General features: G+C 51.4%; 6 protein-coding genes across 6 annotated transcripts; 4 read left to right on the top strand and 2 right to left on the bottom strand.

Moving 5' to 3' along the window:
* Nucleotides 1-169: 169 nt before the first annotated feature.
* AA0111_g11750 (hypothetical protein) lies at nt 170-1,003 on the bottom strand (the record flags this gene model as incomplete). The annotated part of the gene is made up of 2 exons (XM_028645651.1): nt 170-502; nt 554-1,003. 2 exons carry the CDS (start codon nt 1,001-1,003, stop codon nt 170-172), a joined length of 783 nt encoding a protein of 260 aa, XP_028500626.1.
* Nucleotides 1,004-1,614: 611 nt separating this feature from the next.
* Nucleotides 1,615-3,239, top strand: AA0111_g11749 (DNA damage-binding protein; the record flags this gene model as incomplete). Its single annotated transcript, XM_028645649.1, has 2 exons — nt 1,615-2,963; nt 3,020-3,239. The coding sequence occupies 2 exons, from the start codon at nt 1,615-1,617 to the stop codon at nt 3,237-3,239; spliced, it is 1,569 nt and encodes a 522-aa protein (XP_028500651.1).
* A 2,394-nt stretch (nt 3,240-5,633) lies between these two features.
* AA0111_g11748 (hypothetical protein) lies at nt 5,634-6,287 on the top strand (the record flags this gene model as incomplete). The annotated part of the gene is made up of 1 exon (XM_028645648.1): nt 5,634-6,287. One exon carries the CDS (start codon nt 5,634-5,636, stop codon nt 6,285-6,287), a length of 654 nt encoding a protein of 217 aa, XP_028500650.1.
* Nucleotides 6,288-6,456: 169 nt separating this feature from the next.
* Nucleotides 6,457-6,807, bottom strand: AA0111_g11747 (hypothetical protein; the record flags this gene model as incomplete). Its single annotated transcript, XM_028645647.1, has 1 exon — nt 6,457-6,807. The coding sequence occupies one exon, from the start codon at nt 6,805-6,807 to the stop codon at nt 6,457-6,459; it is 351 nt and encodes a 116-aa protein (XP_028500653.1).
* An 841-nt stretch (nt 6,808-7,648) lies between these two features.
* Nucleotides 7,649-8,746, top strand: AA0111_g11746 (Arginase; the record flags this gene model as incomplete). The annotated part of the gene is made up of 3 exons (XM_028645646.1): nt 7,649-7,735; nt 7,801-8,302; nt 8,361-8,746. The coding sequence occupies 3 exons, from the start codon at nt 7,649-7,651 to the stop codon at nt 8,744-8,746; spliced, it is 975 nt and encodes a 324-aa protein (XP_028500652.1).
* A 2,543-nt stretch (nt 8,747-11,289) lies between these two features.
* Nucleotides 11,290-12,118, top strand: AA0111_g11745 (hypothetical protein; the record flags this gene model as incomplete). Its single annotated transcript, XM_028645645.1, has 1 exon — nt 11,290-12,118. A coding segment is annotated over one exon (829 nt), but the record flags the coding sequence as incomplete, so codon positions are not given.
* Between the last annotated feature and the right edge of the window lie 275 nt (nt 12,119-12,393).

Raw genomic sequence — 12,393 nt, 5'->3', positions numbered from 1 at the left:
TGTGCAATGACGTCGTCGCTAGTGTAGCGAGGGGAAAGAGAAAAAAGTAGAAACATATAACATAGAAAGGAGGCTCGGTGAAGCACACCGAAATATATGATATAAAAAATAGGTTCGGTCAAGCGCGCCGAGCACACGGGTCAAATACCCGTCGATTGCATTTACAAAATCAGATGCGCGCGCCCTTGCTCCTCAGTACGTTGACGGCAGAATGACCCTTGTAATTGAGCCATTCGCCCAGTCCACCCATGAACCCACCAACCTTGGTGAGATCTTGTAGTCTATTGTCTAGAAACTGTTCCGTCTCGACAAAGTTGGCCGACTTATCCTGCGTCATGTACATCTCAGTCGAAGAGTAGATGGCAGAGAGGGTCGCGCGCTTGGTGTACCAGCTGCTATCCACGCTCTGGTCGCCAGACAGGAACCAGACCTCGTCCGCGAGTCTTGCAAGTTCGGCCAAGGACGCTGGGACGTATGTGGGTTGGGCCATAATTGCAAGTGCCTATCAAGTATCAGCTGGCTAACCTTGACTCTCATCTACTCATCCTCCTACCTCCTGCCATCGATGTATGACGGGTTCATTTGCTCGCAGTCGCGCCAATGTCAAGGTCCTGACTTTGGCGCCAACGCCCATTTTCTTTCCTTGCTCTCCTTGTTCTGGGAACTGAACATTGTTCTGTAGAGCCAGCCGCTGAGTGACGAGATGGTAATTGATCAAATCGAAAACACCTCTGGGAAGCAAATTGGTAGAAACATCGAGATATCCCGCATCTCTTGCACCGAGCTTGAGCGCATCTATAGTAAACCCATGATTTGGTACGTGCGCGTATGCGGAAGAAAGTATCGCAGATTCGGCGGGAGGAAATGGCGGCGGTTGAGCGTAGTCATACGAATGGGATAGGCACCGCTGTGTTGAAGCGGCTGCTGGACGAACACATGTTGTTCGAAGTGAGGCTGTTCGGAAAGTTCCGAGCAGCCCGTTGGCTAGTCGTGCGGGTGGCATGTTTGAGGTGCAATTGAAGTTGTTCGGATCATCCGATGCGAACGAGTGCTCTCTTCTCCGCAAATCTGCCAAGACTGAAATCGATCAGATCTCCACGCTAACCTCTCTGACGTCGGTAGTCGATCAATTACAACGTCGAGTTTCAACATCGATCTGCATCGGGACGTGTGTAGGGATAGACCTCGACGGCAAAGATACTGCTCCACGTGGAAATTAGTTATTGTTCCTGAACCTAGGAGATTAGCGAGCTGTGTGGCTTCTTACAGGGCAAGTTCTCGATTTACACGTCAACACGTGACACACGCGTCGAGCGCGTCTGCCCGCGTACGCTAGTGGCAACACCTAGAAATCCCATCTAGCATCTGCCTGACAGTCCACAAATCCCCTGACATTGCGTACAGCCTTCGCCATCCGATCTTCAGGAACCCATCGGTTACCCCGCAAATCTTGGAGGCGACATCCAACGACCGAAAACGCGATTCTCGCGACCCCACGAATCGCACGCGCATCGCGCCTCACGCGTTCCACCACACCTCTCAGTCGATCGTTTCGCCACAGGTTGGAAATCAACCCCTTGCCTTTTTCCAAACAAAAATCGTAGACGATTTACAATGGCGCGCGGGAAGAATGTCGAGATCAGCGAGTATGAGCGGAAACGGCAGGAGAATATTGCAAAGACGCAGGCGCTGCTGCGCAACCTAGAGATGGAGGCGGCAGAAGCCGGCCTAGGTCCTACTGGCAAAGCCAAAACTTCTGTACCTTCGAGACCAAAAGTGAAGAAACCCGCGCCGAAGAAGATCAAGCAAGAAGAAGTTGCGCCGCGTAGAACATCTTCTCGATTAAAAGGCATAGTGGCAGACAGTGAGGTCGCAAAGCGGAAAGCAGAGGATGAATACGTCGCATTGCAAGCTGCGGATCGTGCAAAGCGACAACGCGTTAGTGATGCGTTCAATTTCAGCGACATAGTCGTCGCAGGCAAGGACTGGGATAAGAGTGGAAACTTCCTCTCAGTCGGCCCTGCGGATCCATATGCGCGGACATTCGACTACAATGACGTGAAGGAGACTACAGACAAGGAACTGCGTGCCCTCAGAGAACGCATGAGTGGTCTGACACTATGGGAAGACTTCGAGCCGAATGAGATCAAGATTACACCGGAGCGTATATACTCCATGGGTCTCCATCCTACAACAGACAAGCCCCTAGTCTTTGCTGGCGACAAGCTAGGCAACCTAGGTATCTGTGACGCGAGCCAAAAGGTGGCAGAAGTCAAAGTGGAAGATGACGAAGATGCGGAGAGGGAGGGACCCACCATCACCACATTGAAACCACACACAAGAACCATTCACACCTTCCAATTCAGTCCCCACGATGCGAATGCGCTTTACACGGCCTCGTACGATTCCAGTGTGCGGAAACTAGACCTCGCCAAGGGTATGGCGGTGGAAGTATACGCGCCGTCTGACAAGGACGAAGAGGCGCCCTTGTCTGGACTCGAAATATCAAAAGACGATGCAAACACGCTCTACTTTTCCACACTAGACGGTCAATTTGGCATTTACGATATGCGCACGCCCAAGGAAAAGGCAGCGGGCTTGCAAATCTTCCAGTTGAGCGACAAGAAGATTGGAGGGTTCACGCTGCACCCCCTGCACCCTCACCTCGTTGCCACGGCGTCTCTAGACCGCACGCTCAAGATCTGGGACCTGAGGAAGATTAGTGGCAAAGGGGAGAATCGGTCGCCGGCGCTCGTCGGGGAGCATACGAGCAAGTTGTCCGTGTCGCATGCTGCGTGGAATTCTGCGGGGCAGGTAGCCACCGCTTCTTATGACGATACGATCAAGATCCATGACTTTGGTAATTGTGCAGACTGGAAGGTCGGGGTGGAGATGGGGGAGGAGGAGATGGAACCGAGTGTTGTTGTACCGCATAACAATCAGACCGGACGATGGGTTACCATGTAAGTTGCCCGGCTACCCTTTAAAAAGTTTTCTTTTTGCTAATAAGAACTGCTAGATTACGAGCCCAGTGGCAGCAGTCGCCTCAAGACAACGTCCAGCGCTTCTGCATTGGCAATATGAACCGTTTCGTTGATATTTACACGGCGAAAGGACAGCAGTTGGCTCAGCTGGGGGGCGAGGGTATCACGGCGGTGCCGGCTGTTGCAAAGTTTCACCCTACTATTGATTGGGTGGCTGCTGGTACTGCGAGCGGAAAGCTGTGTCTGTGGATGTGAAGGAAGACGGAGAGGAGTAGAAATGCGAAAAAGGGAACAGAAGGGGAAGACGAGACTTGCATTTTGATTTACAAGAGTGAGTGCTGGTTATTTTTGGGTTCATGTTTCGTCGTTTTTGATACCCTAGAGGTCTTTGTAGTTGCACTTGCTAGTTTCGTTGCATCTCCTTTTGTTCTTTACGCTTGAGCCATGATACTTCTATCACGGTAGTTTCGGTTGGGGTACTTGGAATGCTCTTCTGGATACTGGGTTAAAGGCAACTTGTTAGGCCGTATGTCTAGAATCGTTATCTGAAGTAGTCATCTTCATATTGATTGCTGTAGGGATGGTGAATGCAAATAATGCATCTGCAGCTCTACTATCGTCACCACGTTTTACCAAACCCCTCCATACAGATAAGAGAGTACGTCAACTTCAGGTTCGTGGTGATAAGTCGTGCAACGGCTCATAATCGCGTTCTTCTTCGTTGCTTGATGTTCCTCGTGGTAGTGAGCTTACAATTCACCCGCAGTCTTTGCTATTGCGCGCTTACTAGACTTCTTCGATGCTTGGAAATGTCCGTGTAAGCTGTGTTTCGTTGCGAAGAAAAGTAAAGACCCTTAGCTCAGACTGCCTAGGTGCTTCTATTCTCTGATCATTAGAGTTGTGCTTTGATCTGCGGAATGGCTGTGATGGCTTTGGCGTCTTTTGCTGGACCGAGCGATGTGCCCTTTCCGTAACTTGACGTCCACAAGATCTTTCCTAGTTGCACACTTCCTATTCTCTTGGGTCGTCTCCACATCAGTTGTGTTACTCCACTCTCTGTTCTCGTCCGACGCTACGGTCTGCGAACGTACTCCGAGTAAATGCCTCTCATGCATGAGTCGTAATAGCTTAGTGAATTATTGCATCATCGGAATATCGATTTTGTGCGATACATGCATGTATTCGATCTATTGTTTTTGGAATACCGTGGTATCTGTGCTGCGGTGCTATCTTTTTCTGCCGAATTGAGCAGTATCTTCCATAGTATCGACCGGGGGCGGAGGGTCGGCCCATGCAAAACTCAAAGTACGGTAGCCTCATGCCTGCCATGAGCAGTCTTCTGTCTGCTGCTGTGAGAGATGTCAGGTACTGCAACTCGACCTAAATTCTCCGGAGAAGCTATAAGCTTAATAACGCTCTGTCATTGTAACACAAAGCCATCATCAAGCTGCTACTGGAACGTAACCCTACCTACCGCTTTCCCTTTTCGCGCCTTCTGTTCATGCGACCCCTAAATAACCGGTCGTATCGACTAACGTTTACCCCAAAGGAAGCTGCTGGAGGCAATACGAGATTTGGTGGATCTCGTATCTCCGGATGCGGCGATGGGGACGGTAGTGTAGGAGCACTAAGGTAGCGGGTGTGGCACCAACAGCGGGGATCGTGCAATCCCACGGCAAAACGAGGCTGGCGGAGGTCCTCCTGCCGTGATGAGTGTTCGCCGTGTGAACTAGGTATTTTCGTGGTACTGCGCCACGATGTTGGTACCGTGGTACTTGTTCATCGGTGTCGTATAGACTGTAGCCACCGCCACGCGGAGAGCCTCCGTCGTGCATCACGTGTGTGGTGCGAATACGATGGTAGAAGCAGCTATTCAGTTCGTCTTCACCAAACGCGCAAGCAAACAAGTGCTATGACTATCGATACCGGAGTGCGGAGTTAGTCCAATGCCACCGCCTCAACTTGTGCATACCGCCGCCCGTTATCGCTTAAGCAAGCAAGATGCAAGTGGCTAATGGAGGGGAAGCCTGCACCCGACATGGAACGACTGTATTCAGTCACACAACCAGCCATAACTCCCCCAACCTTGCAACCTGTGACATTGAGACACGAGGTGATGACCGACAACGAGAAGATGCATATACTACGGAATACGGTAACGGTACGTCAGGGTCAGAATATGACGCTCCCTTGTCGGACAAGCTTTGAATCGCTCGAATGTGTGTTGATGCAACGCTGCCGGCTAGTCCGGTCCCTCTCGCGTCACTGTTTCCAGCGATATTGATTGGGTTGATCATCGCCTGAAACATGCTTAGGGCGGGCTTTAAACGGGCGGGACATTACTGCGAAAGGTATAGATGACGGAACTGCAGGGACTGTGCAGCGCTGCATCTGCAGCTTGCATACGAGGAATGACGGTGGGGAAAAATAGTCGTGTTACTTTACTTAGCAGATTAGTAGGAATTTGGAAGACGGGCAGAACAAACCCCTCACCATCCGTGTTGTATAAAGGAGTCTGCGAAGGGCGCTCACAAAGGGACATCACTCTCAGCAAACTCCCAAAAGCAATTACTACTGCTACTAAGAAAAACTCCCTTTTCAGCCAAAATACTCGGTTCCTCAACTCTACTTCCCCAAACAACCACCAGGATGAAGTACACAGTCGCCCTCTCTGCCCTCGCTGCCAGCGCCATGGCATGGGAGCACAAGTCCTCTGCCTGCCCCAAGCCCGAGCACACGACGACCGTCACCGTCGGCCAACCCTCTGCGACACCCACCCCCCCCGCCAACGACAACGGCTACTTTGGCGTCATCTCGTCACGCTCTGCCTCGCCCATCCACCTTCTCCCCCTCACCGCACGCGGCAACAAGTTCTACCTCGGCGGCGGACCCCCCAGCTCCTACTGCCCGGTCGAGTCGGTCGGCGCGGCCAACTGCCCACCGGGCAACACCACGGTCCTCGCTGGCGGCGACCAGACCCTCTCTCTCGGTGTCGTGGTCCCCGGTGGCCAGCAGGTCTATGTTGCGCCTGACGGTGCGCTGAGCTACACCACTGCACACAGCGCGGCCATCCCCGCGGGCAGCGAACAAACAGGCTTCAGCCGGACTGCTCCCGCAAACGGCAATGCGTTCGGGTACCTCAACTTTGACACTGGCTTTGTTGCTTGCCCGGCTGCCAATGTCACAGCGGACGGATACCAGGTCTTTGGCCAGGTTGCCTCGGGTGCCACATTTGGTGACGACTGCTTGGGCTTCAGCGCACTTACCGTTGCGGTTGACCAGCCTGGTGCGTGGCAGTACTAGAGTCCTCGCCAACACCGGTTATGGTGAAGACGAGTTAGTAATGTCTATTTGATGTAATGGGATGGGATAATGAACAATCACGCGATGGACGGATATGTTTATGGTGTATATACGACGCTCCTTGATGACTTTAATATAATAGTAATGCTTTGGTAAACTCGTCGTTTGCTCATATCGTGCTCTCCAACACCGCTCTGATGCGATTGACTTGTTGCTCAGCCGTGCCTTTGACGCCCACCTGAACAGCCACGGTCTTGTCCCTGCTCTTCATTCCCTTTACGACTTCAACATCGGACTTTGCGACTCGAAGCGCATCAGCAATAACTTCCCTCACTGCCTTGTTTGCCTCGCCGTCTTTTGGTTGAGCCGCAACGCATATGTCGATACGCTCATCCGATACCGCTGCGATGCCCTCGCGCTCTGCACTGACCCCAGGCTTGACATGACACAGCAATTGGACAGTGCCTGTGCAGTCCCTCGCGGACTTTTTAGCCGCGAAACGGATCGCGGGAACGGACATGGACGGCGTCGGGATTAAGACGAGATGGAGCGCATGTGACTGCGATGACAGGTGTGTAAGAATGGTCAGCTGGCTTCGCGTCTAGGTAGGTGACGCGGCTGAACGTGCTGCCCAAAGCCGATTGCAGCCGACCAATCGCGCCCCCGAGTGGCTTGTCCAAACACCTGCCAACTGTAATGCCTGCGAGAACAGAACACGCACTGCATACCTACTCACAGTCTCCAGACACAGAAACATTTCTCCAGTTCTAGGGAATCCGAAAATGCCACGTTGCTACCGATGACCCCGTCCGACCTACCTAAAGCGACATGGCGGCAAGTTGCGGTAGTGGGGGCTTTCTTACGGTACCAGTCCCCTAAGATAAAGACTACTTCCCCTAAGTGATAAATTTGACGAGAGCCTCATCGATGTTTCCCTTAAGTACAGGTGTACACGATGGAACGAAAATTCAGCGACACACAATTACCTAAGAGCTTGCGCGCTCCAGAGATAAAAGCCAGACCGCCTGCACCCATTCTGTAGTTTTGTATTTCCATAATTTTTCCTCGATTCGATACCAGACCGAATTGAGTTGAGCGTGTATATTGTACGCATTGCGATATAAGCACCTTTTCTGCACTGCTAGCTAAGCCTGTCACTTTGATAATCGCTATAGAGGTTAATCACAAAAAGGTAAGAGATGACAGCAGTTGCTTTTTATGACGTGGTTCGCAATGTGGTGGTTGGTTATCTGGAAGTCGCACTTCTGCGACCAACGACGCACAAACAAAGCCCTTTCTCTGCACCAGCTCGTGCAACAAATCCGTTTGCGAATAACAACACTAACACCATTCACAGCACAATGACTTCCGCACCCACAATACAGCCCAAGTTCCTGCCAAACAGGCATGACCTAGGCATCGTCGCAGTCGGCTTCAGCGGCGGCCAGGTAAGCCAGCCTTCCCACCGCACCCATCTTACCTAGACCAAACAACCAACAATGCATCCCACCAGCCCAAAGCCGGCGTCGATGCCGCCCCCATGGCCCTCATTGAAAACGGCCTCATCAAGCAACTGGAAGAAGACCTGGAATTCAAAGTCACCTACGACGGCCAAGTGCACAACTACACGGAGCTGCAACCCTCCGACGACCCAGACTACCGCGGCATGAAGCGACCAAAGTTCGCCTCGGCAGTCACAAAGCAAGTCAGCGATCAAGTCTACGCTCACGCCTCTTCGGGAAAATTGGTGCTGACGCTCGGTGGTGACCACTCGATTGCCATCGGCACCGTTTCTGGTACCGCCAAGGCTGTAAGGGAGAGACTGGGCAAGGACATTGCGGTTATTTGGGTCGACGCACATGCCGATATTAACACGCCTGAGACGAGCGATTCAGGCAACATTCATGGTATGCCCGTGTCGTTCTTGACGGGACTGGCGACGGAGGAGCGGGAAGATGTGTTTGGCTGGATTAAGGAGGAGCACAGGTTGAGCACGAAGAAACTGGTTTACATTGGTGAGTTCCTTTTCCCTGGTATGGAGTGCATGTGAGATGAGAGACTGACACCTTGCAGGTCTTCGGGATATTGATCGGGGAGAGAAGAAGATTCTGAGGGACCATGGCATCAAGGCCTTTTCCATGCACGACATCGATAGGCACGGTATCGGCAAAGTCATGGATATGGCGTTGGGTTGGATTGGCAGCGACACGCCCATCCATCTCTCGTTTGACGTCGACGCTCTCGACCCCATGTGGGCGCCTAGCACTGGTACTCCTGTCCGCGGCGGTCTGACTCTCCGCGAGGGTGACTTCATCGCCGAGTGTGTTGCCGAGACTGGTCAGCTCATCGCATTGGATCTCGTCGAGGTCAACCCCAGTCTTGACGCTGAGGGTGCTGGAGACACGGTCCGCGCGGGTGTTTCGATTGTTCGTTGCGCGCTTGGTGATACGCTTTTGTAAGCTTGTTTTCGATTTGTGGAGTTTTGTAGGCTTTTGATTAGGGGGATAGACATAGATGGTACTCGTAGATGATTAGTTACGCAAGTTCACATCGCATTCGTATTAGCCGTCGCCAGGTAGATGTAGACGCTGGCATGGCAACTACTAAGATATCCACGAGAGCATTCGCGGATTTGATAAACGTGCAGGGTACCTACATCTACATTGGTGATGTTGATAGTTCTCTTTGTGGCTTATTGTCGCAGTCTGTCCTGCTTGCTTGCGGAATGTACTTGTCAGTGTGGGAGTGCATGTGTCAGTGATAAACAATAGTGAGGCAACTACCAGGACAGCTACAGGAACAATCGAAGGTATAATAGATATGCAGGGCAACTACTTCCACGTAAAAAATAAAAGTAGAAGGCTTTATGTACTGTTGTCGTAGTCTGTCCTGCTTGCTTTCGGCGTGTGCTTGTCAGTATAGAAGTGTATATGTTAGCGATAAACATCAGTAAGGCAACTACTATAAGAACTACGGGAACAATCGAAGGTCCGATAGGTATACAGGGCAACTACTTCTATGTTGAACATGCGAGTAGAAGACCTTACTGCCTGTTGTCGTAGTTACTCCTGCTAATATCCAGGTGTTCGGATCAATTCCGAACACAGCAGGTAAGAGCTCTAGATCACACTTCCTGTGAAATGCAATTGCAAGTAAGTAATGAAGCAGCTGCGCAGCAGTGGCTGCCAGCTCTAGAGACGTGATATACTGATTTCTGCCCGTGGTGTTTTCTCTTCTCTTCTTCAGCTAAAGGCGACGGAACAAAGGTATGTCAACGTTTCTCTCCCTTCACTACCCATACCCTATCAAGCAAGATACACTACATCAAAACGTTAATGCTGCTTCAAAATGCTGATTTGTACAATGTTGTTGTAGCTAGTTCCAACTTAAGATGTCTGCTTGCATTTGCAACTGCAGTTCGGGCCTATGGGCCACTATAGGAATCAATCTTGCCAGTAGTGGCATTTTCTTGTGTCTGTGCCTTTTAGGCACAGCTGTCTTGGGCTGGCGGTTCGGCCTAAGTTGGCCTTGGGAGAAGGCCAAGAGAGAGGCCTTGGTGGAGGACCTCGAGGCTGCCAACTCGAGGTTGGCAAACAATGTGGCGCGGAGTAGGCGGGAGGAGGTGGAGGGGAGGTTGGGGCGGGAGGTGGTGATGTCGGGCCTTGCCGAAGAGCGGCATGAAGGGGACGCCGCCCGGCTAGAGAAGAAGATCTCTGATCTTCGAAAAGAGTTGGAAGAGGCGAAAGCCATGGGCTTTGTCTCGGCATCCGGGCTTGGGGCCGCTGGCCCATCGACCCTCCGAAAGCGCAATCCGTCCTGAGTATATTTTCCCTTCATCGCATGTATCACCTATCTTTTGATCCCTTATATCTTTTACCATTTCCCTTTCATAACATGTAACACTTTTTTTCTGTATCCCTTACGTCTCTTACTATTGTCACTCTTATGGGCCTTGTCCCCCACCTCCCCGCGGTTAGGCCTGGGGCCACTCCCAGGGATGAAAGGGAGTGGTGCAAACGGGGGCTATTCTTACTCACTATCTACGATACATCCAAGAGCGCAGCTCGTCTCAGCTCGTACCTCACTTCTTCCGGTTTGGCGAAGACATTCAGAATACGCAATCAGCAGCTGAACCACCTTTCTCGGCCTTCGCCACCCACCATGTCAACTCCTGAGGCTACAAACCTTCCGGGAAAGCTCCTCCTCACAGGCGTTGTCGTCTTCAGCCATGGCCCGTGCTTGAACACTCAACGCTTCTCAGCGACCATGTCGTCTCGAAGTAGCAGACTTTTAAATCTGTACCAGCAGCGAAAGCACATCAAATGAGCTGTGGAAGAATGCAATGTAGCTTCATACCTGGTCAAAGCCTTCATTACCTCACTCCCGCGACCACCGCAACCACATCCACAGCGCTCTTCCAATGGCTCACACGCAACTCAAACTGTTCGTACAACCAACACTCCCAGTGCCTTTGTACCACAGCCACAACAACCTCCAGCTGTTTCACTGGCTCGCATGCAAGTCGCACCATCCATACCAACAGTCGGTATCGCGCATTGACATCCAAATGCTTCCGGTACTGACGCTGCTGGCTGCTGTCTGGCACACAGTCGTTGCAAAGCCTTCACACTTACTCTGGTCAATACATCAGAAACCAAGACTTCATTCCAAAAACCCTGGTACGAGATCGGTGCTCATCTCTGGATCATGTATGTAATCACTAGATAGAATAGGTAGCATAGATAGTATAGGTAGCTCGTACCATCCAAAAAAGACCAACAAGATTCTCGTCCAGTCACTTCTCGCTTACCTTCATGTGATTGAACCCGTGCATGCACTTTACCTTGGTACAAAGCCTCTCTTTGCTGACCCAAGCGACCGTGAACCGTGGTTTCACTAGTGCGCTTTCATTAGATGTACAAAATCTTCCTCATGTTTTCTTAATCTCCACGTATCTCCTAGTTTCTCCAAATCCTTTCAGCTGTACTGGAATATTGCCATTATGCCAACCTTCAGTCTAGGCCGTCTAGGTCGTTTCCAAGTATCTCGTCTTCCTCCTCCAAACACCTCGTCGCCAATAAAGCAGCATGATTTACCTTCCAGTCCTCCACCAGAGTACACCAAAATTGCCGAAATTGAGACCGAGTTCCACGCTCCATCGCAAGCTCAGCCACCAGAATGCAAGATAGAGCAGTTGCGTCGGTTCCTTATCGAGATTGTTGCGATTACTCTTGGCGCCAACTTCGACGAGCTGAACGCAGCTCTCCACGACATTCCCATACCAACCGGCACGAACACAATCCTTTGCGACGGCGAGCGCGCAAATCTCCTCTCCCTGTCCAGCCTCGTCCACAAGGTCCACAAGCGCTTCCTAGACAATGAAAAGACGAGGATAGATCGAAAGGACGAAGAGAAGATCCTCGCAGCCATCACCAAACCTGTGGATAGCCTCAACCCAGCAGGCAACTTCACAATACCTTGGTACTCTTTGGACATGATAGGATGGTACGGCGAAGAAGTGCGATCGCCGTCTGGCACATCCTGGGCATCTACCATCCCCGGATTTTGGGAGAAAGCCCCATACCGGTATTCATCTAATAACAAAGAGCCATTCGAAGACAGTATGAGGGCATTCCGCCATATCTTCGACTCTATGGCGCCTGACGACAGGGTACACGGCATACTACGCGAAGCATGGGACGATTCACGGAGACGTTGTGGCTTGGGTGATTTAGGCCCTCCGGGTATGTGTTGGCCGCTGAGGGGGGGATATCAGGACATGGGAGAATCGCTACAGAAGATGACGCAGTTGAAGCCTCGAGTTGGCGTTGGTAGGTTGCGAATAGGTCCGTAGGTATCGTATCTTCCACTGGCAACATACTTCCTACCAATGACATAAGGAACAATCATCAGCTTCTCATGCCTGCAAATACGTCTCTCCATTCATCCGTCTGCCGAGTTCCGAAGGAGTGTTTGAGTTAACATGTTTTACAAGCGAGTGACGCGTACAAGCGAGTGACGCACCCCACCAACTTTGCGCACCTCTACACGCGTATATCTCAACCACCTTACAAGATAATATATAGATATTAATAGAGCAGATTAA

The sequence above is a fragment of the Alternaria arborescens genome (assembly GCF_004154835.1).
Source record: "Alternaria arborescens strain FERA 675 chromosome Unknown contig_57, whole genome shotgun sequence".
NCBI lineage: Eukaryota > Fungi > Ascomycota > Dothideomycetes > Pleosporales > Pleosporaceae > Alternaria > Alternaria arborescens.
This window is presented reverse-complemented; position numbering and strand designations above follow the sequence as displayed.